At 40.0% G+C, this 23,522-nt stretch overlaps 1 protein-coding gene across 1 annotated transcript in view; it reads left to right on the forward strand.

Annotated features, from left to right (window-relative positions):
• Positions 1-23,522, forward strand: part of LOC124595232 (2-phosphoxylose phosphatase 1) — a 116,222-nt gene that overhangs the window by 55,105 nt on the left and 37,595 nt on the right. Inside the window, exon 4 of the mRNA XM_047133890.1 lies at positions 5,585-5,761. Coding sequence (XP_046989846.1) covers positions 5,585-5,761 — 177 coding nt within the window. The remainder of the gene's footprint in view (positions 1-5,584; positions 5,762-23,522) is intronic.

Raw genomic sequence — 23,522 nt, forward strand, 5'->3', positions numbered from 1 at the left:
GGTCAGAGGTGCACATGTATCGCTGGCCTGTGTGGCCGAGCGGTTCTAGGCGCTACAGTCTGGAACCGCGCGACCGCTGCGGTCGCAGGTTCGAATCCTGCCTCAGGCATGGATGTGTGTGATGTCCTTAGGTTGGTTAGGTTTAAGTAGTTCTGAGTTCTAGGGGACTGATGACCTCAGAAGTTGAGTCCCATAGTGCTCAGAGCCATTTGAACCATTTTTTTGCACATGTATCACAATATAGTCAGTTGGGGTTCTCTATTATCTGCACAACTTTGTGCCTAAAGGTTTGGACACCATGTACAAGTAAGTAATACTTCCATTTTTTATGCATTTTATCTCTGTAATTTTCTCAGACTAATGCACCATGCAGAATAATTTCATACAAACAATGAAATCATACTTACTGTGTAGGGGAGTTGAGCGGTAGACAGATACACAAAGAGGAATTGCAACATCATAACATAGCTTACTTTTTTTTGGACTACACTTCAGGTGGGCTTAGGAGTTACATCAGTTTAATATGATGAGATGAAGGATGGACAAGGTAAATGGTAATGGAAGAGAAAGGTGAAGAGAAGGGATAGACAGCAAAGGGAGAGGATAGGAATGTGGCAGCTGGAAGAACTCATCACAGTGTATGTAGGGATACAAACATGTTGCACATGATTTGTAGCATGTGACAGAATACTATTTTGGAAAAGTTGTGACATATCCTCTTTCTGTGGAGTGATCAAAGACACTTTTAAAACTCATGTGTGCCATCCCTCTTCTTCACAGTTACCCACCAACCACCCTCATTACAATATTTTTATTTATTTTTTCTTTGATCTCATTGTGTCTTCATGCCAATTTCAGTTGGTTTCCACCTTTCACTATCGGCCTACTCCCTCAGATTTCATCTTGTTTCACCCCATTCCATCCATTTCATCCTTTTTATGATTTTTCCCACATGTTTGGGTGTAATTTTTCGGGCATAATTCTACATTATTTATGTTCTTTTACATATTTTTATCCTCCATCTGCTTCAATACAGAAAAGTTTCCTTATCCCTAGCCAGGACCCAGACCAATATAGTGCTCCTGTGTTGTTGCTTGGCTCATGGAATCCCTCAAAATGGCCTTACCATCATATAACCCATCTCCCGCTGCCACCCTTTCCCCCACAATGACCTTCATCAATTCAGATTCCTCTAGTACTTAACCCTCACTAACATAGTCCGCAAAACCACACCAATCAGGCCCAAAGCTCCTTGCTATACCTCCTCTCCATCTGTAAAATTCTCCTGCTATGCAATCCCAAATTGCTCAATCCCATCTCACACTTGAAATCCTTGCTCTCCAGAAACTAGAGCAACATGCACAATGCCACCTCAAAAAACACTCCACCCTGTTCACTTCTCACTCCCATCTTGGACTACCAGCATCCACCACCTCTACAACAACCTCCAAACCTCTCTCACATCCCCTCATAGCTGACAAACCCTGCCTTGCAGACTTACTACATTTATTTCACCATCAAAAACTACCTCCCACCACCATACAGAATCCAGAACCTAAACGCACTTGAAACTCAGTCATGAATCTTCCCTCCAAAAGTCTTAGTTTTGCAAAAGTATCAGTCCTTTCCAAAGGCCTCACCTTTCGCCCCTCTCCCAAATTCAGTCATGCAGGACTTGTTAAAGACCTTCTATCCTTCTCCCAGTCCCTGCAGTGGAAACCTTTTTGCCACCAACCCTACCAACCAGACTCAACCAAAGACCAATGTTGAACCCTGCCTGATTCAGTTCACTCCTCTATCAACCTGTGATCCACCCCCACATCCCCCAGATCACCACCTGCAAACTTAACAAAATTTCTTAACTTTGAACCTTGCCTTGCCATCATTCCCCAAATCCCTCAGTGTGAAAACTAACCTTACATCTGCAGAAAGAACCACAATCTACCACATAAAAACTGATCCCAACCTTATGACCCTACCTGCTGACAAAGGCTCTACCACTGTTGTTTTGAGCTGCAAGGATTACCTGTTGGAAGAGGCAAGGCTCAGAACATGGAATATTAGATCCCTTAATTGGTAGGGAGCTCAAGGTTTTAGAAAAGGAAATGGGTGGTTGAAGTTAGGTCTAGTGGGATTTATTAAAGTGGTACGGCAGGAAGAAAAGGACTACTGGTCAGGACAGTGCAGGGTTATAAAAACAAAATCAAATACGGGCAGTGCAGGAGTAGGTCAATTAATGAATAAGAAAATAAGAATGTTGGTAAGCTATTATGAACATTTAATGAATAAGGAAATAGTTTGGCAGATATGAAGAGATTGAAATAATGTGTGATGAGATAAAAGAAATTGTTCAGATAGTTAAGGGAGAGGAATATTTAATTGTATTGGGGGACTGGAATTCTGCAGTAGGAAAAGGAAGAGAAGGAAAAACAGTACAAGAATATGGACTAGGGGAAATGAATGAAAGAGGAATCAGTGTGGTAGAATTTTGCACAGAGCAGAATTTAATCTTTCCTAACACTTGGTTTAAGAATCATGTAAGAAGGTTGTATAAGTAGAAGAGATCTAGAGACATTGGAAGGTTTCAGATTGATTACACACTGGTAATGGAAGAGATTTCAAAACCTAATTTTAAACTGTAAGACATTTCCAGGGAAGATGTGGACTATAATTTATTGGTTATGGATGGTAAATTAAAACTTAAGAAACTGTAAAAGATAGATAATGCATTCATTTGGATAAATTGAAGGAAATAGAGATTACTGAGAGATTCACAGGGACCACTAGGCAAAATTTGACTGAAACAGGGAAAAGGAATACAGTAAAAAACAAATGAACAGCTTTTAAAGACAAAATAGTGAAAGGAGCAGAGGTTCAAATAAGTAAAAAAACAAGGCCTATTAGAAAGTTTTATATTATGCAGGATACACTTAATTTAATTGGTGAAGTGAGAAAACATAAAAATGCAGCAAACAAACAAGGCAGAAGGTGTCTAAAAAAGGAGATTAGCAAAAACTGCAAAGTGGTTAAGCAAGAATAGCTGTAGGACAAATACAAGACTGCCAGGAGCATGTATAACTAGGTGAAAGATAAGATACCATATATAGGTAGATTAAAGAAACCTTTGTAGAAAAGACAAGCAACTGTATGAATATCAAGTGCTCAGATAGCAAACTGGTACTGAGCAAATAAGGGAAAGCTGAAAGACAGACAAAGAAGGGAGTGAGATAAGGTTGTAGCTTATCACTGATAAAGAATCTGTTCACTGAGCAAGCAGTAAAAGAAATTAAAGAAAAATTTTGAGAAGAAGTGAAAATTCAGAAAGAAGAAATGAAATCTTTCAGGTTTACTGATTGCATTGTAATTCTGTCAAGAGTCAGTAATTGGAGGGGCAATTGAATTGAATTGACAGTATCTTGAAGGGAGAGTATAAGATGAAAATCAACGAAAGCAAAACAAGGGTAATGAAATGTAGTTGAATTAAATCAGGTGATGCTGAGAGAATTAGATTAGGAAATGAGACACTGACAAAAGGAAGATATAAAATGTAGATGCAATGGTGAGAAAAACATTTCTGAAGAACAGAAATTTGTTAACATAAAATGTAAATCTAAATGGAAGTCTTTCATAAAAATATTTGTCTAGAGTGTAGACCTGTACAGATATGAAACACAGATGATAAACAGTTCAAACAAGAAGAGAGTAGAAGCTTTTGAAAGTGGTGGTATAGAAGAATGCTGAAGATTAGATTGGGTGATCCTGTAACGAATGAGGAAGTACTAAATTGCTGGAGAGAGAAGAAATTTATGGCACAATTTGGCCTAAAGAAGGGATGAGTTAATAGGCAGGAAGGAGTTGTCAGTTTGGTATTGGAGGGAAGTGTGGGGAGTAAAAATTGGAGAGGGATATCAAGGTGTGAATGCAGTAAGCAGGTTGAAATGGATTTAGGTTGCAGTAGTTATTCAAAGATGAAGAGGTTTGCACCATATAGACTAGTATGGGGAGCTGCACCAAACCACTCTTCAGACTGAAGAGCTTTCAACAGTTCCATATTACTACAATGTGTCATCTCATTTTAGTTCAGTTTATAAGTCTATGAGTCCGTGAATATTTATTTGCATTTTCCTTTTAGTAGCCTTCCTCTTCCTCTATTATATCTTACTCCCTTCCCCATCTCCAATCTTTCACTGAGTGAAAGTATGGCATTAGCGGCAGTGCCCTACAATGGCTTAAATCCTACTTATCCAATGGAAAGTAAAGAGTTAGCATTTCTTCAAATGGCACATATTATTTTTCTGAGTGGAAAAAAATATCTCAGGGTGTTCCACAAGGCTCCACATTAGGCCCAGTCCTATTTCTCTTTTATGTTAATGACTTACCATTAAATGGTTACTTCACATCCTTGATCTATGTAAAAGATTTAATTTGGCAACATATTCCATTATTCAGTCGCATTTACTTGTGACTTGGAAACAATCTAAGCTGCATACTTTGGATATTTCCATTCAACTATGACACATAGTATCATATTCTGGGGAATCCAGTTACAAGCAAAAACAGTCTTCTTGCCACAGAAGAGCATCATCAGAATTGAGTAGAGTCCACCCTAAATGCTCTTGCAGAAATGTATTCAGACAGCTGGGAATTCTCACCATGCCATACCAGTATATCTTTTCACGTATGTGCTTTTGGAGCAAAAATTGAACAGTTTACAAAATAAACAGTGCACATCATGATCATGATACAAGAAGTAAACGTGATCTCCTAAAAGATACAAAAAAATCTCAATATGGTACTGAAGGAAGTACATTATTCAAGCATAAAGGTATGCAATGAAGTTCGAGTTCATGTCAAATCTGTCATTGTGAACTGTATTCAGTCTTTAGCAGTACCAGTATTATATGAATTTGTTATGTAGTGCTGATACCTTAGTCTTGAACAGTTCACTTTGTATATGAACTAGAGCTACAAGCCTTATAATTTGTAGGTTGACTGTTATCACAACAACTTTGTGAGTTATTACCTGAGCACCTGCTCCTCACTTTTCAAATATCTGTTTACATATTACTTAAACTGTAGATCATATGACCATTAACTTGTGGTTATTACTGTAATAATCTGACATGTTCTATATCCTAGCAATGGATCCATGGGGAAAAAGTAAATAATAATAGTAAACAAACAAATAAAAGGTCCTTGGAGACAGGGCACTGGCACTGATGGGGAAGGATCAGACTTCTACACTCTTATTGAGGAAATCTTTTTGGCACTCTCATATAGTGACATATGTGGTTAATGAAAATGGGGTTTCAAACATACAATATTGTGACTATGAAGACAGCAAATTACTTATGTGCCAGCTTGCTAGCTGCCAGTACCTCTGTAACAGAAACTTTTAAGTACATGGCCCACAACTTAAAATGTTTTTAAATACATGGACTACAATTTTAAATGTTTATTTCCCTTGTGTGATAATCTAAAAACCTTTCATTAGTTTTGGAGAGATGTTGTTACTACTTTGTGTTCGTGTTTTCTAATTTAAAAACAAAGATATTACAGTAGTCTTTAATGGCCATTTTGTTAGGTTTCCTCTGTTGCCCCCATTTGGAGGGGAGTGCCAGTTGGGACAACTGACAGCTGTGGGGGCTGCACAGATGTTAAAAAGTGGCACAATACTAAGGCATACATATGGTGACCGCCTTGGTTTTGGAAATGGTTCTTTAGCACCAGAGGATATACTTGTCTACAGCACCAAATACAGGTGAGCAGCAAAATGATGAACTTAATTTCTTGTGTGATCCTAGAAATATTGTATAAATACAGACTGAAGGGACAAATGAAAATTTGTACCAAGGATGAGATTTGATGCCACCTTGGCACAATGGCTTTGCACAACTGCACCAACTATCCTAAGATAAATACATAAATGAAGGGTTTATTTGTCCATAATAACTTAACAGTCATGGACATAGGCAGTTTACAAACACAAGAACATTAAAAAAGTTTACAAGTAAAGATAAATTATACACAATTACATTAGAAATCCTTGATGGAGTACAAACATTTATCAATTAACAGTTGCTTTAATTGTGTCTTAAATATGATTTCTTTTAACAATTTTATACAGGGTGAAAAGTATTTAAACCGACAAACTCTGGGAGGTTGTAGGGGACTTCAAAACAAATATTTTTCCCTAATGTCATTTTTTCCTATGAGGATTATTTAAACCGGTTGAGGCCCTATTACGCTCTTCAGCTTTTAGAGGCCGTGTTACGATCTTCAGTTGTTAGAGGGCGTATTACGCTCTTCAGTTGTAGGCAACTGCTGTCCACCAGTGTGGTAGTGCATTGTCTCTGTTTAATAATGGAGCGATACACCTGGAGTGAGTACACTGATATGGTTGGTGTGTACCACGTAGCGCACTACAATGGGTGAGCTGCACAGCGGGTTTATCAACAACAATATCCCAATCACAGTATCCCGCATCATACAACCTTTGCTGCTGTGTACCAATGTCTGCGTGAGACTAGGTCATTTATCAGATTACCTGGACAGGGACGTCATTGCACAGTAAGAACACTGCAACTTGAGGAAGCTGTCTTGCAGCGTGTGGAGCAGGATCCTTCAATCAGCACTCGTGCAATTGCATGTAACATGGGGATGAACCAAACAAATGTAAGAACAGTGCTTCAAGAGCAATCGTTACGTCCATTTCACTTACAGCATGTCCACAACCTGGAACCAGTTGATTATCCACCCAGAGCACAGTTTTCGCAGTGGTACCTGGAACGGTGTGCAATGCATCCTACATTTCCATCCTCTGTGTTGTTTACCGATGAAGCGAAGTTCGGGCATGATGGAGTCTTCAACATGCCCAATTCGCATGTCTGGAGTGAGGATAACCGACATGCCACAGTTACTAGCGCTCGTCAAGTGTGGTTCTTTGTTAACGTGTGGGTCAGTGTTGTTGGGGACTGTTTAATTGGGCTGTATCTGCTACCTATTCCATTAAATGGCAAGTACTATTAAAATTTTCTCGCCAGAGCATTGCCAGAATTGCTGGAAGACGTACCACTCCCTACAAGACAACGCATGTGGTTCCAACATGACGGGGCGCCGGCACATATCAGTCATCGTGTGCGTCAATTCCTTGACCGACAGTTCCCAGAAACATGGAGTGGCTGAAGTGGTCCCGTACCATAGCCTGCTCAATCCCCAGATATGTCCCCTCTGGGCTTTTTTGTGTGGGGAGAGATGTGCAACCTTGTTTACGCAACTCCTGTTGCATTAGAAGAGGATCTGGTTGCCTGGATAGTTGCAGCAACAGGAACAATTCAGGATACTCCTGGGGTTTTTGCCCATGTCAGACAGAACATGATCCGACGGTGTAACCTTTGTTTACGTGTCAATGGAGGCATTTTTTAAAATCTATTGTAATTGAAATTCGGTTGTGTTAATGTGTTGTCTCTTGGTCATAAAAAAATGGAAACGTGTTTGTTGGTTTAATTAATTTGCTGCCAGAGAAATCATCCTCTACTGGTTTAAATACTCCTCATAGGAAAAAATGATATTAGGGAAAAATACTTGTTTTGCTGTACCCTACAACCTCCCAGAGTTTGTCGGTTTAAATACTTTTCGCGCCGTATAATTTGGTAATCCGTTGTAAAAATGTCTTCCAGCAGAAAATGGACTATGATCTATTGCCCTTTTATTACAAAATTTTATGTGGTAATCCTTTTCTTGTATTATCCTTTTTCTTGTATTATAATTATGGATTTCACTATTGATTACACTATGCTCCATCTTTTCTTTTACAAACAGTATAGTTCTGAGAACATACAATGGATACACTTTTAGTATGTTATACTAAATGAAATATTCTCTACAGGACTGACACTTACTAATATTAGCTATTATCCCAATTGCTTTTTTCTGGGCTCTAAAAGCCCTATCCATATATACCGTTGGTGCCCCACCACAAATCTCGATACCATGTTGCTGGTGAGAGTGTATACCGTATTTACTCGAATCTAAGCTGCACTCAAATCTAAGCCGCACCTGAAAAATGAGACCTGAAATCCAGGAAAAAAAAATTTCCCGAATCTAAGCCGCACCTGGAATCTGAGACTCGAAATTCAAGGGGGGAGAAAAGTTTTAGGCCACACCTCCAAATCGAAACAAAGTTGGTCTATTGTAATATGAGACACAATTTAGGTCGAATGAATGACGATACAGCTACAGTTTGGTTCGAGTCGTAAGCTTAGCAGTTGAGCTTTACCAGGTTGCCATTGCTATGCGTCAGGTGCTCCGTCCGTATTTATACGGATACCCTTCCTTTTTCAGGTGCTTCGTCTGGTTTGAATCAGTTGCTTTTTTTTCTTCGATCTGATAAGTGCCGTTCTCTTTGTTATAGGTGTTTACGTCACTCTAATCTGAAAATGCATTACTGTACTGTGTCATGCATTGTTTGATGCATTCTGATAATGAGTGTTTACGACCTGTCGCCGCTCGCGGCATGGCTTGCTTTTGTGTGCACTACCGCCGCTTACAATAAAAACAGAGAGGAATTGTCTCATTAGCGAAAGAATGGCAAGAGACTGGTATTTGTTGTTGCTTACGCTGCTGCTTTCTTTGATAATGACCAACAAGAACCAAATAATAGACTGCATATGATAGATGTGCTGAACGAGAGTTTAGCTAAAATTTTTCTCCGTTTGAAAATCTTTGCAGATGCCTCTTGTGTACGTTACATTCTGCACAGAAATTAGAGTCAACTTAGATTTAAAAATCTAATCAATTGCCGTGCTTCATTTCTGATTGTATCACTATTAGGCATAAGAATAATACGAATATAAACATGACATGATATGTATATTCTTCCGCATTTGCTGCTGTCTCACACTAGGTTCGTAGGTTATTAGGCAGATAGGATTTAAATGAGATAGCAGCAAACACGAAAGAATACATGGCAAAATGTTTATATTTGCATTATTCTTATGGTGAAGAGAATACTGCACGTGATTCACAATTCATAAAAGTTCCTATTAGCAACCATCTCTTCTCACAGGTAGGAAAAAATTCAGAACGTAAAATTGGCCATATTGACAAACATCGCAAATAGTCTTGCCAGTCGGATTTTTGTAGTACATTGAAATGCTGCTACATTCAAAGATGAACAATATGGAATTTGTATTTACTTCGTTGGATAATGTATGAAAATGCAGTGGTCGAAACTCGGGGCGGCGAAAAAAGCTTGTCTTCCACTTTTTTTTAAATTTATTTACTGACGCAGAGGTTTTGGCGCCAGTATTTATCTTTGTGCCTGCAAAGCATGCCTGTGTTGCACTACATATATTCGATGGCGGAAGTTAGTTGTGGCAGCACCTACCAACATTTTTAAGAACTTCCGCTTACTTTGCACTCGATTCTAAGCCGAAGCTGGTTTTTTGGATTACAAAAACCGGAAAAAAAGTGCGGCTTAGATTCGAGTAAATACGGTAATTCCAAAATCGATTTGTCTTAAAACAGTTTGCACTATTGTGCTAGAAAGGTGTTATAGCAGGTAGGTGTTACAGAAGATTTTTGCCAGCTGGGGTGGCCGAGCGGTTCTAGGCGCTACAGTCTGGAACTGCGCAACCGCTACGGTCGCAGGTTCAAATCCTGCCTTGGGCATGGATGTTTGTGATGTCCTTAGGTTAGTTAGGTTTAAGTAGTTCTAAGTTATAGGGGATTGATGACCTCAGAAGTTAAGTCCCATAGTGCTCAGAGCCATTTGAACCATTTTTGAACAGAAGATTTTTTTTACACATGTAGCTGATGTGCTCCTTCCATATAAGAAGTTTGTCTACTATAATACCCAGGAATTTATGTTTATCAATTGTTTCAACTGATATCTCTGGTTCTGTATCCACTTGTCTTGATTTATAATTTAGCAGAAACTCCATCAGAATTGTCTTGTCCTTATTTAGTGCCAATTTGTTTTTAGTGAGATACACCACTGAGCATTAAAATTTCTACACCACGAAGATGTGCTACAGAAGCGAAATTTAACCGAAAGGAAGAAGATGCTGTGATATGCAAATGAGTAGCTTTTCAGAGCATTCATACAAGGTTGGAGCCGATGGCGACACCTACAATGTGCTGACATGAGGAAAGTTTCCAACCGATTTCTCATACACAAACAGCAGTTGACCATGAAACGTTGTCGTGGTGCCTCATGTAAGGAGGAGAAATGCGTATCATCACGTTTCCGACTTTGATAATAGTCGGATTGTAACCTATCACAATTGCGGTTTATCATATCACGACACTGCTGATTGCATTGGTCAAAATCCAATGACTGTTATCAGAATATGAAATCGGTGGGCTCAGGAGGGTAATACAGAACACCGTGCTGGATCCCAATGGCCTCGTATCACTAGCAGTCGAGATGACAGGCATCTTATCTGCATGGCTGTAATGGATCGTGCAGCCACGTCTCGATCCCTGAGACAACAGATGGGGACATTTGCAAGACAACAACCATCTGCATGAACAGTTCAATGATGTTTGCAGCAGCATGGACTATCAGCTCGGAGACCATGGCTGCGGTCACCCTTGATGCTGCATCACAGACAGGAGCCCTGCGATGGTGTACTCAACAACGAACCTGGGTGCACGAATGGCAAAACGTCATTTTTTCGGATGAAACCAGGTTCTGTTTACAGCATCATGATGGATGCATCCATGTTTGGCGACATCATGGTGAACGCACAATGGAAGCGTGTGTTTGTCATCGCCATACTGGCGTATCACCTGGTGTGATGGTATGGGGTGCCATTGGTTACACGTCTCGGTCACCTCTTGTTCGCAATGACGGCACTTTGAACAGTGGACTTTACATTTCAGATGTGTTACAACCCGTGGCACTACCCTTCATTCGATCCCTGTGAAACCCTACATTTCAGCAGGATAATGCACGACTGCATACTGCAGGTCCTGAATGGGCCTTTCTGGATACAGAAAATGTTAGACTGCTGTGCTGGCCAGCACATTCTCCAGATTTCTCACCAATTGAAAACGTCTGGTCAATGGTGGCCGAGCAACTGGCTCGTCACAATACGCCAGTCACTACTCTTGTTGAACTGTGGTATCGTGTTGAAGCTGCACGGGCAGCTGTACCTGTACACGCCATTCAAGCTGTGTTTGACTCAATGCCCAGGCGTATCACGGCCGTTATTACAGCCGGAGGTGGTAGTTCTGGGTACTGATTTCTCACGATCTATGCACCCAAATTGCGTGGAAATGTAATCACATATCAGTTCTAGTATAATATATTTGTCCAATGAATACCCATTTATCATCTGCATTTCTTCTTGGTGTAGCAATTTTAATGGCCAGTAGCATTTTCCGTGACGAGGCTAATGTGCTATGCATTATTTTGCAGTGCTAACTGTTTTGTAGAGCCCCAACTTATGAAGGGGGTATGTTGTTGTTGTGGTCTTCAGTCCTGAGACTGGTTTGATGCAGCTCTCCATGCTACTCTATCCTGTGCAAGCCTCATCATCTCCCAGTACCTACTGCAGCCTACATCCTTCTGAATCTGCTTAGTGTATTCATCTCTTGGTCTCCCTCTACGATTTTTACCCTCCACGCTGCCCTCCAGAACTAAATTGGTGATCCCTTGATGCCTCAGAACATGTCCTACCAACCGATCCCTTCTTCTAGTCAAGTTGTGCCACAAAATCCTCTTCTCCCCAATTCTATTCAATACCTCCTCAGTAGTTATGTGATCTACCCATCTAATCTTCAGTATTCTTCTGTAGCACCACATTTTGAAAGCTTCTATTCTCTGCTTGTCTAAACTTTTTATCGTCCATGTTTCACTTCCATACATGGCTACGCTCCATACAAATACTTTCAGAAACGACTTCCTGACACTTAAATCTATACTCGATGTTAACAAATTTCTCTTCTTCAGAAACACTTTCCTTGCCATTGCCACTCTTCAGTTTATATCCTCTCTACTTCGACCATCATCAGTTATTTTGCTCCCCAAATAGCAAAACTCCTTTACTACTTTGAGTGTCTCATTTCCTAATCTAATTCCCTCAGCATCACCCAACTTAATTCGATTACATTCCATTATCCTCGTTTTGCTTTTGTTGATGTTCATCTCATACCCTCCTTTCAAGACACTGTCCATTCCGTTCAACTGCTCTTCCAAGTCCTTTGCTGTGTCTGACAGAATTACAATGTCATCGGCGAACCTCAAAGTTTTTATTTCTTCTCCATGGATTTTAATACCTACTCCGAACTTTTCTTTTGTTTCCTTTACTGCTTGCTCAATATACAGATTGAATAGCATCGCGGAGAGGCTACAACCCTGCCTCACTCCCTTCCCAATCACTGCTTCCCTTTCATGTCCCTCGACTCTTCTAACTGCCATCTGCTTTCTGTACAAATTGTAAATATCCTTTTGCTCCCTGTATTTTACCCCTGCCACCTTCAGAATTTGAAAAAGAGTATTCCAGTCAACATTGTTAAAAGTTTTCTCTAAGTCTACAAATGCTAGAAATGTAGGTTTGCCTTTCCTTAATCTTTCTTCTAGGAAAAGTCGTAGGGTCAGTATTGCCTCTCATGTTCCACACTTCTACGGAATCCAAACTGATATTTCCCGAGGTCGGCTTCTACCAGTTTTTCCATTCGTCTGTATAGAATTCGCGTTAGTATTTTGCAGCTGTGACTTATGAAACTGATAGTTCGGTAATTTTCACATCTGTCAATACCTGCTTTCTTTGGGATTGGAATTATTATATTCTTCTTGAAGTCTGAGGTAATTTTGCCTGTCTCACCAGATGGTAGAGTTTTGTCAGGACTGGCTCTCCCAAGGCTGTCAGTAGTTCTAATGGAATGTTGTCTACTCCCGTGGCCTTGTTTCGACTTAGGTCTTTCAATGCTCTGTCAAACTCTTCACGCAGTATCATATCTCTCATTTCATCTTCATCTACCTCCTCTTCCATTTCCATAATATTGTCCTCAAGAACATCACCCCTGTATAGACCCTCTATATACTCCTTCCACCTTTCTGCTTTCCCTTCTTTGCTTAGAACTGGGTTTCCATCTGAGCTCTTGATATTCCTGCAATTGGTTCTCTTTTCTCCAAAGGTGTCTTTAATTTTCCTGTAGGCAGAATCTATCTTACCCCTCATGGGATAAGCCTCTACATCCTTACATTTGTCCTCTAGCCATGCCTGCTTAGCCATTTTGCACTTCCTGTCAATCTCATTTTTGAGACATTTGCATTCCTTTTTGCCTGCTTCACTTGCTGCATTTTTGTATTTTCTCCTTTCATCAATTAAATTCAGTATCTCTTCTGTTACCCAAGGATCTCTACTAGCCCTTGTCTTTTTACCTACTTGATCCTCTGCTGCCTTCACTATTTCATTCCTCAAAGCTACCCATTCTCCTTCTACTGTATTTCTTTCCCCCATTCCTGTCAATTGTTCCCTTATGCTCTCCCTGAAACTCTGTACAACCTCTGGTTTAGTCAGTTGATCCAGGTCCCATCTCCTTAAATTCACACCTCTTTGCAGTTTCTTCAGTTTTAATCTACAGGTCATAACCAATAGATTGTGGTCAGAGTCCACATCTGCCCCTGGAAATGTCTTACAATTTAACACCTGGTCCCTAAATCTCTGTCTTACCATTATATAATCTATCTGAAACCTTTTAGTATCTCCAGGGTTCTTCCATGTATACAACCTTCTTTCATGATTCTTAAACCAAGTGTTAGCTATGATTAAGCTATGCTCTGTGCAAAATTCTACCAGGCGGCTTCCTCTTTCATTTCCTAGCCCCAATCCATATTCACCTACTATGTTTCCTTCTGTTCCTTTATCATCAGCATAATTTAATAGGTTTGAATTTTGTGGATTTATTATACAGTTAAGAATTCTATAAAATGATTTTACTGTTTCTGTATGTCTCCCAGTTGTATAATACAGCTTTGCGCATTGTCTCCTGTCAGTAAGGTAGGATCTTAATAGATCTAATGCTACTCCTTTACTCCATAAATTTCTAATTTATGTAGAAGAACAGAATGATTTCCAAAGTCAAATGCCTTGGATAGGTCTAAAAAGGTGCCAGTAACCAGAATGAGATTTTCACTCTGCAGCGGAGTGTGCGCTGATATGAAACTTCCTGGCAGATTAAAACTGTGTGCCCGACCGAGACTTGAACTCGGGACCTTTGCCTTTCGCGGGCAGGTGCTCTACTATCTGAGCTACCAAAGCACGACTCACGCCCGGTCCTCACAGCTTTACTTCTGCCAGTATCTCGTCTCCTACCTTCCAAACTTTACAGAAGCTCTCCTGCGAACCTTGCAGAACTAGCACTCCTGAAAGAAAGGATATTGCGGAGACATGGCTTAGTCACAGCCTGGGAGATGTTCCCAGAATGAGATTTTCACTCTGCAGCGGAGTGTGCGCTGATATGAAACTTCCTGGCAGATTAAAACTGTGTGCCCGACCAAGACTCGAAATCGGGACCTTTGCCTTTCGCGGGCAGGTGCTGTACCATCTGAGCTACCGAAGCACGACTCACACCCGATCCTCACAGCTTTACTTCTGCCAGTATCTCGTCTCCTACCTTCCAAACTTTACAGAAGCTCTCCTGCGAACCTTGGAGAACTAACACTCCTGAAAGGTCCTGCCCGCGAAAGGCAAAGGTCCCGAGTTTGAGTCTCGGTCGGGCACACAGTTTTAATCTGCCAGGAAGTTTCAGGTGCCAGTAACTTTGTTCCCATCATCAAGTTTATTTAATACCACTTGCAAAAATGTAGCTACAGCTGTCATTGTAGATTGGCTCTTCCTGAAACCATACTGACAGTTTTTTAATAGATTGTACTTAAGAAAAAAAGATTCAAGTTGATCAAGGAGTAGCCTTTCCAACAGCGTACTAAGTACTGATGTCAATAAAATAGGCCTATAATTTTATATATTTGTAGTTATTCCCTTTTTATGCAACGGTCTTATTTCAGTGACTTTTATCAGGTCAGGAAATGACCCCTGACTGAAAGAGTTGTAGTGGCTTTATTAATTCATTACTACATTCTTTCAGAAATTTCACTGAGATGTCATCCCAGCCACTGGATGTATTTGCTTTTAAGTTGGAAATGGTTTTCAGGATATCCAGTTCTGTAACACACCTCAGGAAGAATGAATTACTGCCATTACTGGTATTTAGTACCTGTGGTGGGTCGATCAGATCCTCCCTACTCATCTTACTAAACTGGTCTATGAATCTCTCACATACTTCCTTTGGGTCACTCAGCAATTTTTCATTGTCACTAATTATTATGTTATTGCACACTACATTGTTGCTCCCTCCTCTTTCCTTTACTATACTCCCCACTGTTTTGGTAACATTACTAGATTGCCTCATCTCTTCAGCATACATCTGTTCTTTTAATGTCGTAAGTGCTTCCCTGTAGGTTTTTCTACAGGCTTTGTATTTAGAGTGGAAGTACTGCAGTTTGGTGTCTCTACAAAGAATATATAAATCCTTCATGTCGTCCTTTAATTTTATCATGTTAGGGAGAAGTTTAAGATTCTTGGAGCTGTCAGTTTTCTTTAGTATCTTGAACACTGGACAAAGTTGATTAAGACAATGGGTTAATGTTGTATAAAATTTGTCCCACTTTTCATTGATATCTTCTATTTCATATAGGCCTACTTGATGCCAATTTATGTGTGCCAGGGTTTCTTTTAATATATGATAGTCAAGCTTTCTTTTATAGGTAAATAGTCCCCTTCAGATCCTATTTCTTTGTCTGTATGTAGCTCTAGGACTAATGCCCTATAATGTGAAATGTGATTCTCAACAGTTCCAACTACAAGGTCATTCTTTCTCAAGTTTGTAAAAACATATTTGATACATGTCTGAGAGTCGTATGTAATTCTTGTTGGCATTGAATTCACATGGATGTAATTATAGGACTGTAAAATATCAATATATCTAAGGTAATTTATACTGTTAGTTAAAGAGTCTATGTTCACATCCCCTACCATTTTTTATGAGGTGAGAGTTTGTCAACAAGCTCCTCTAAATGGCAGAAAAATTCTTCCATGTTACTGTTAGGGGATCTGTACAGACCAGCTATTATTAAACTGCTATTTCTAAGCTTTATTCTTATTACAGCTATTTCAAAAACCATCTCACATGCAAGTTTATCTCCCCAATCAATTTTTTTGCACTGTACATTATTTTTGACATAAATACCAAGACCCCCACCTTTTCGTTGTTTCCTACAATAGACACTGACCTTTTTATAATTACTTAAATTAATGCTACACACTTCTTCAGTTTTACACCCTAGTTCATTCACAAGATAATCATGAGGACTACCAACACTTAAAAAATTCATCAATTTGTTCTGTTTTGTTGATAATATATTGGACATTTTGTGATATTATTTTTAGTTTACTGTCATTTATGATCTTGTTGTCAAGTATTTCACCATCACGTATACATGCTGAAGGCTGTTTTATTTAATTTTTCACACAATTAACATTTACTTTCATAATTCAAATAAAATCCATGGTTAGTGTGCTGACCCATACCCAACTTTCCTATATCTAGAATTAAACAATTGCCATAGTTTTGAACATAGTGCCTTAATTCTAATATTTGTTTTTCTTATTTCCTTATTTATTTGTTGATCAGATTGTACCAATGCAGGACAGTAGTTTCTGCTTATTTTCTTCAAGGAAATTCTTCAGAGCATCAATGCAGACACCAGCTTCATTGCTTCCCACATCATTTCCACCACTTACACAAACTATGAAATCATAGCCTCCTTCCTCAATCTAAATTCCCATTTATGTCTCAACTCACTTGGTATTCCCCATAAACTGGAACAGCATTGCAGAGGCTCTCCTATTGTATTGGAATAGCACCTCAGCATCACGCTTAGGGAGAATACCAAGTGGGCTGAGGTGTGAATGGGAATTTGGATTGAGTAGGAATGCATGCTGAGGTAGTCCAAGTCATTGTTCAAATCTGCTGTGCCAGTTTGGTCTCTACATCTACATCATACCACGCAAGCCACCTAATGGTGTGCAGTGGAGGGTACTTTTTGTACTGCTAACTGAGTCCTCTAACCCTGTTCCACTTGTGAATAGCACGCGACAAGAATGATTGTCAGCAAGACTCTGTATTGACTTTAATTTCTTGGTCATTATGCAAGACATATGCGGGAGGAAGTAATAGGTTGTCTGATTCTTCCCTGAAAATGCTCTCTCAAAATCTCTGTAGTAAATCTCTCTGTGATGCCAAACACCTCTCTTGTAACATCTGCCAATGAAGTTTGTTGAGCATCTCTTTAATGCTCTCTACCTCTTCTGTCAGTCCTGTCTTGCAGGAATCCCAGATAGATGAACAGTACTCAAGAATCAGTCAAACAAGCACCTTATAAGCCACGTCCTTCGTGGATGAGTTACATTTTCTTAAGATTCTGCCTATGAACCTGAATCTGGCATTTGCTTTTCCAACTATTTGTTTTATATTGTCATTCCACTTAAGGTTGCTCTGGATAGTTACTCCTAGATATTTTACGGCAGATTTACATTCGGGTCAACTGCCAGAGCCTGCATGATTCATCATTTCTCTGGAGGTCATTCTGGAAATCATTACTATCTTCTGGCACTGGTGCTTTATTATAGACAAAAATGATTCAGTGGGCTCTAAGCACTATGGGACTTAACATCTGAGGTCATCAGTCCCCTAGACTTAGAACTACATAAACCTAACTAACTTAAGGACATCACACACATCCATGCCCGAGGCAGGATTCGAACCTGCGGCCATAGCAGCAGCGCGGATCCGGATTGAAGCGCCTAGAACCGCTCGGCCACAGAGGCCGGCAAATGCTGGTAGAGCTTCCACTTTAAATATTGTATATTATTATAACATTTATAAAGCCTAGTTTACATGATGACACTAGGTTGCAGGCAACTATGCTACCGGCCACTGTGCATGCGCGCCACGCGGTTGCGTAACTTTGTGAAACCTTCAGCGTGTTCCAACTTTGGTGACACTAGTTGCATGAAATTTGAGGTTATGTGTGATTGTAGAATGTAGAAACACTGAAATATGAAGTGGGGAATGGAGAATAATTTTCGCTTTTTGGATATCTATGCTTTGCATAAGTGTTAGTGGGAGTTCAGTGGTGCTGATTACAACAATAAGCAACATATTGCTGCCGCTGAGACCATCATGTGCAATCATGAAATAGATCATTTGACAATATCTGAGCTGCAGAGCAAAATTTATTGAGTTAGGAGCACATATACAACTGAGTTAAGAAAAATACTAGGAAGTGAAATTCTAGCTGTGGCAATGCTCTCGTCTAAAAGACTAAAATCCCATCATTTGAGTTGGCCAACTCTTTGTTAAGGAATATTGATGACAGGAGGGAAGGCTATACAAATTCAAGAAGCTGCATTCTTTATTCAATATTCATCTATTTAAAACGTCGCTGCAGTGCTCCCCACTCACATATGTTAGAATTTTGAAGTATTGCCACTGTAAAGATCTCTCTTCAAGAGAGTAGTTTGCAAACCATTATCTTCTTAATGCAGCCCGCTTCGAGTAATTATTTTTGCTAATGTTAATAATTATTACTGTTAATGTTAATAATTATTGGTGTTAATGAAATAGCGTCATAAGCTACTAAAACTGTATCTTATAGCACACCGAGTGTTCTCAGTTGTAATGCACGCAATACGATATATAATCTCAGTTCTTGTGACAGTGCTTCATGCATTACAGTAAGCTTATTCCCTATCACATAATTAACTCTATTCAGAAGAAATGTGAACAGTTCTGGTGACATTCTACGATAATTAAAAGAACTTCTTGGATGTTCCATTATAAATTATTTCAGCAAGGATGCTGAGCAACCGAGCTGACATCTTTTCTTCATCCAGTCATGAATCGAAACATGTTTCTTATTTTTTTTCTTATGTAGCGATTCCACGCAACAAACTCTAACTCCATCACAACTTGTGTGATGTGCAGCTGCCAAAAATTTCATTTCAGACATGACTCAGGGACCCACAAAACGACGAAACTGAAGTGTATACTGGTGTCGCCGTCTCTACAGTCATATATGAAACCACTTGCATGCATCTGATTCCACTCAACAAGTGATGCAACCCAATGTCATCATGTAAACTAGGCTTAAATTACGTATTTGTATTGGTAGCACTGTCAAAAACAGTATCGTATCATTTCATGGTATAAACACGCATTGTATGTCAAAGTGCTAACGTTTTTCTGAGGAAAAGTGACAGATAGATTTGTAAATCCCTCAAAAAGTAAAGTATGGCGCCAAAACAAATTGTTTTTAAGAAACTTGTGTTTTGTGGTAATAGATTTTCAAATAAAGAGAATCATTGGGTTCAACATGTGGCATGTGAAGTTACAGAAAATGAAATACAGGCAAACTCTTCGGTATCTAGAGAAACACTCATTAGTGCTTCAAAGATTAAAATAAAATGTTGTGATACACAGTTTTCTCAAAATGAAAGTGATGTAATTGGTAGGTTATGTTATATTCTGATAGATTTACACATCCTAACAATGGTGTTAGGTGAATGTGTGTGTTGTAAAATATGTGGAGGGCTAGTTAGTTTATATGAAGACAGTGAGGTATCAAATGGACTAGCCAGGAAACTTATCATTAATTGTGCCAGTTGTAAATATACTCATTCATTTTGGAATTCTGATGAGTGTAAAGATAAATATTTTGAAGTAAAGGTTAGGTGGTTTTATGGATTGAGAGCTATTGGTGAAGAACAGATGAATTTTTAGATATGAAGTAGTAAATGAAAAAAAAAACTGTTAATTATTTTGTGTAAAGAAAACTTATGTTAAAGTGACATGTTCCACATAATTATGAAATGTCATATTCGTGTTCTATTGAACAAGGATTAATGTATGTATGTATGTCTGTATGCATGTACAAACTGCAGCAGGAACAATGTGTGCCATGATGAATACGCCACGCCCAAAGTATGCAGAATTTATTGGAGCTGCTTTGGAATTTGTTGCATGTGAGTCAATGATGGGTGCTGCAAACAAAACTGCTGAAATAAATGATGGTATGACTGACATACCAGTAGCTTTTGATGGCACATGGCAGAAGCATGGCGACAGTTCTAAGAATTCTGTTGCTATGGTGACCAGTGTGGATACTGGAAAGGTAATAGATTTCCAGATTTTAACCAAACATTGTTACAAGTGCAAATCATGAAATGCAGAAGGGCATACCTGTGACAAAAAATGTGAAGGAACAAGTGGTGGTATGTAGGCCTCTGCAGCTATTGAAAGTTTTAGTTGATATGTGAATGAAAGGGGAGTGTGTTACACGAAGTTCTTAGGTGATGGAGACTCAAAAGCATATAACGGTGTAGTAGCTGCTCAGCCTTATGGTGAGAAGATTATCACAAAACTGGAATGTGTTCACCAGATCCAGAAAAGGATGGGAACCAGGTTGAGGAAGTTGAAACAAAGTTTGAGGGACAAGAAACTTTCTGGTGGTAAAACCATAAGAGGCAGGCTGACAGACAAAATGATTGATGAACTACAGCAGTATTATGGGATGGCCATTAGAAATAATACTGAGGATTTGTTGAAAATGAAGCAGGCAGTATGGGCTACCTTCTTCCAAAGACTGTCAACTGATGAAATACCAGTACACCACTGTAGAGACAACTTCTGCCACCGAATGTAACAGCAATACCAAATGTAGTGGGAAGAGGTAAAAGGCACTGTATTAAGACTCGTCCAAGCTTTCCAAGTGATTTATTGTTTCCAACTACAGTGTCCCGATTCCTCTTGATCTGTGTCACTGGGTTCTGCAATGCTGAGGACAACACTTCGCTGTCTGAAAAACGGCTAGGCAGGGAATGGCTGTCTCAGCGACCCGTGTAAGCACTGCTGTGTGTCGACCTTGCACGGCAGCGGAGTTGCAGCATCATCAGGATGCCAGAAGTTGCCTCAGCAGTCTGCAACCCTGCTGACTCAGCACCACTCGGTGTGAGCTGCAGGCGGCCAACTGCATGCTTCTCGCTGGCGTGGCAAATTTTGCAGCGAAAACAAGCGCAGAGATCCGGAGTCCAAATCTGCGGCCCTTGCCTTAGGATGCCTTTGGCATATGTTGGAAGCCAGAATGACTGCCCGTGGTAGTGAGCTGTTGAGTGGCTCGCAGCTGGCTGGTTACAGACCCCGTGTCAGCATCAGAGGGTCGAACCAGCGACCCGCCGTGGACTGGAACGCTGGCGCCCCATCTGCTGCCATGTGTAGCTGGTGGTGTGACACGCCCCGCTGACCATGAGAGCTGCCACACTTGAATGAATCTTGTTAGAAACCTGTACCTATTTATACGCAGCCGTGTGTCTCTGGTTTGCCATATGCATCGCTTCGTGCCACATGCTCATTACATGCTAGGTTGGCCAGAGGGCCCCTTTTGCCTGTAATTTGCAACATGAAAACTGCTACGTATACTCTTTCAGCAATTTGATGGCCCTGTGGCCTCTATTCTACTTCGCAACTGTTGGTATGTATAACTCACTGCAATCCGGCCCGCACCTGGCTGTAACTTGTGCTCAGAATATTGCACAAAACTAACTTTCCCATCCTAAATGGTGGTGCTGCTACATTACTCCCCTCTTCAGAAAGACCAGGTCCCCATGTCGACCCTTAATTAGCTCTTAACATGTTTGGGTCAGCACCTATGGCATATTTCCTTACTATTAAAAAACTTAAATGTGATCTAGTGCCCCATAAACCATGAAACAAATCATAAAAATTCCTTACTGGACGACCAGTGCTCAATCAACTCCTTACCTACTCATCTCATGCCCTTGGATCTGTTTCCCTATGGTGTTCACATAAAATGTCCTAAGACATCGATCCCCAGCATAGATAATGGACATGTCCATTCCGGCAGTCATTGTAGCTGTATCTGTTTCCAACTCAAATCTGCCCTTTGCACACATGGTATACAATTCATTTCCCTGCACAGAAGACCATCGTACATATTAAATTGCGTCTGTGTCTGATACAGTTTACTATCATTGTCCGCATCCTGTAATTCTTGCCATACTGCTAGGTCATAACCTATGACCTCTACTTTTGCCACATTCCTACTTATTGCATCCGCATTACCGTGCTTCTTCCCAGCCTTGTGCACCACCTCGTAGTCGAATTCACTAAGCCTCACAGCCCATTTAGCGAGTCTAGTAGATGGATCCTTCAACCCCAACAACCCCTTCAATGCAGCATGATCTGTCACTACCTGAAATCTTCTCCCATATAAATAACATTTAAAATACATGATCCCATAGATTATGCTAAGCATCTCCCTCTCAGTTGTTGAGTAATTCCTCTCTCCTGCATTCAACTGCATAGACACATAGGCTACAGGATGTTCTTTCCAATCAATTTCCTGATTAAGAACACACCCTAATGCTTGATTCGATGCATCACATGCTAGTATAAACTCCTTTTCAAAACCTGAAAAAACAGGAACCGGACTTGATGTTAACACATCTTTCAGTTTGTCAAACACTTTCTGATACTCTTCTGTCCACTCAAATTACATACACTTCCATAACAATCGTGTCAATGGCTGTGCTAAATCTGCAAATCCCTTCACGAAATTGCAAATTCCGATGAATGACTGCACTTCCTTAACTGTTTTTGGTTCCTAAAATCCCTTACAGCCTTTACCAACCTCAGATCCATTCGCACTCCGTCCTTACTGATAATATAACCCAAATATTTTACTTCTTCTAATGCAAAATGACACTTCTCCAGGCTCAACATCAAACGAGATGCTCTTAACCTTATAAAGACTTCCCTTAACCACTGTCTATGTTGCTCCATTCTACTTGAAAACGCTATAATGTCATCCAAATAGACCACAAACTGCCATGATTTAAACCCCTCAAGACACTGTCTAGCAACCTCTGAAAGGTTGCCGGAGCATTTTTCAAACCAAATGGCATTCTAATGTAAAGGTAATGGTCTCCAGGAGTAGAGAAAGCAGTTTTTGGATGATCCTCTGGAGCCACCTCTAACTGATGATAACCACTTGTCAAATCCATCGTAGAAAAGTACTGGCACTGTTCTAAGTGATCCAAAGTCTCCGATATGTTTGGAATGGGGTATACGTCCATTACTGTCTTATTATTGAGGTATTGGTAGTCACAACAGAACCTGTATTTCTTAGTTCCACCCATAGATTTTTTAGGCACAATGACAATGCCCGCTCCCCAGCAACTATTACTATGCTCCATAATACCGTTGCAAGCTACTGATCAATGAAATCCTCCACAGTCGGCTGCAAATACCTCGGTATTCTGTATGGTTTATGGTAAACAGGTGCTTCATTCCCCGTTGGTACCCTATGTTGAACTAATGGAGTTGCTGGTAACGGCCCTTGTGGAAAAAACAAAGCCTTAAAGTCCCACAAT

Source organism: Schistocerca americana, chromosome 2 (assembly GCF_021461395.2).
Source record: "Schistocerca americana isolate TAMUIC-IGC-003095 chromosome 2, iqSchAmer2.1, whole genome shotgun sequence".
Lineage (NCBI taxonomy): Eukaryota > Metazoa > Arthropoda > Insecta > Orthoptera > Acrididae > Schistocerca > Schistocerca americana.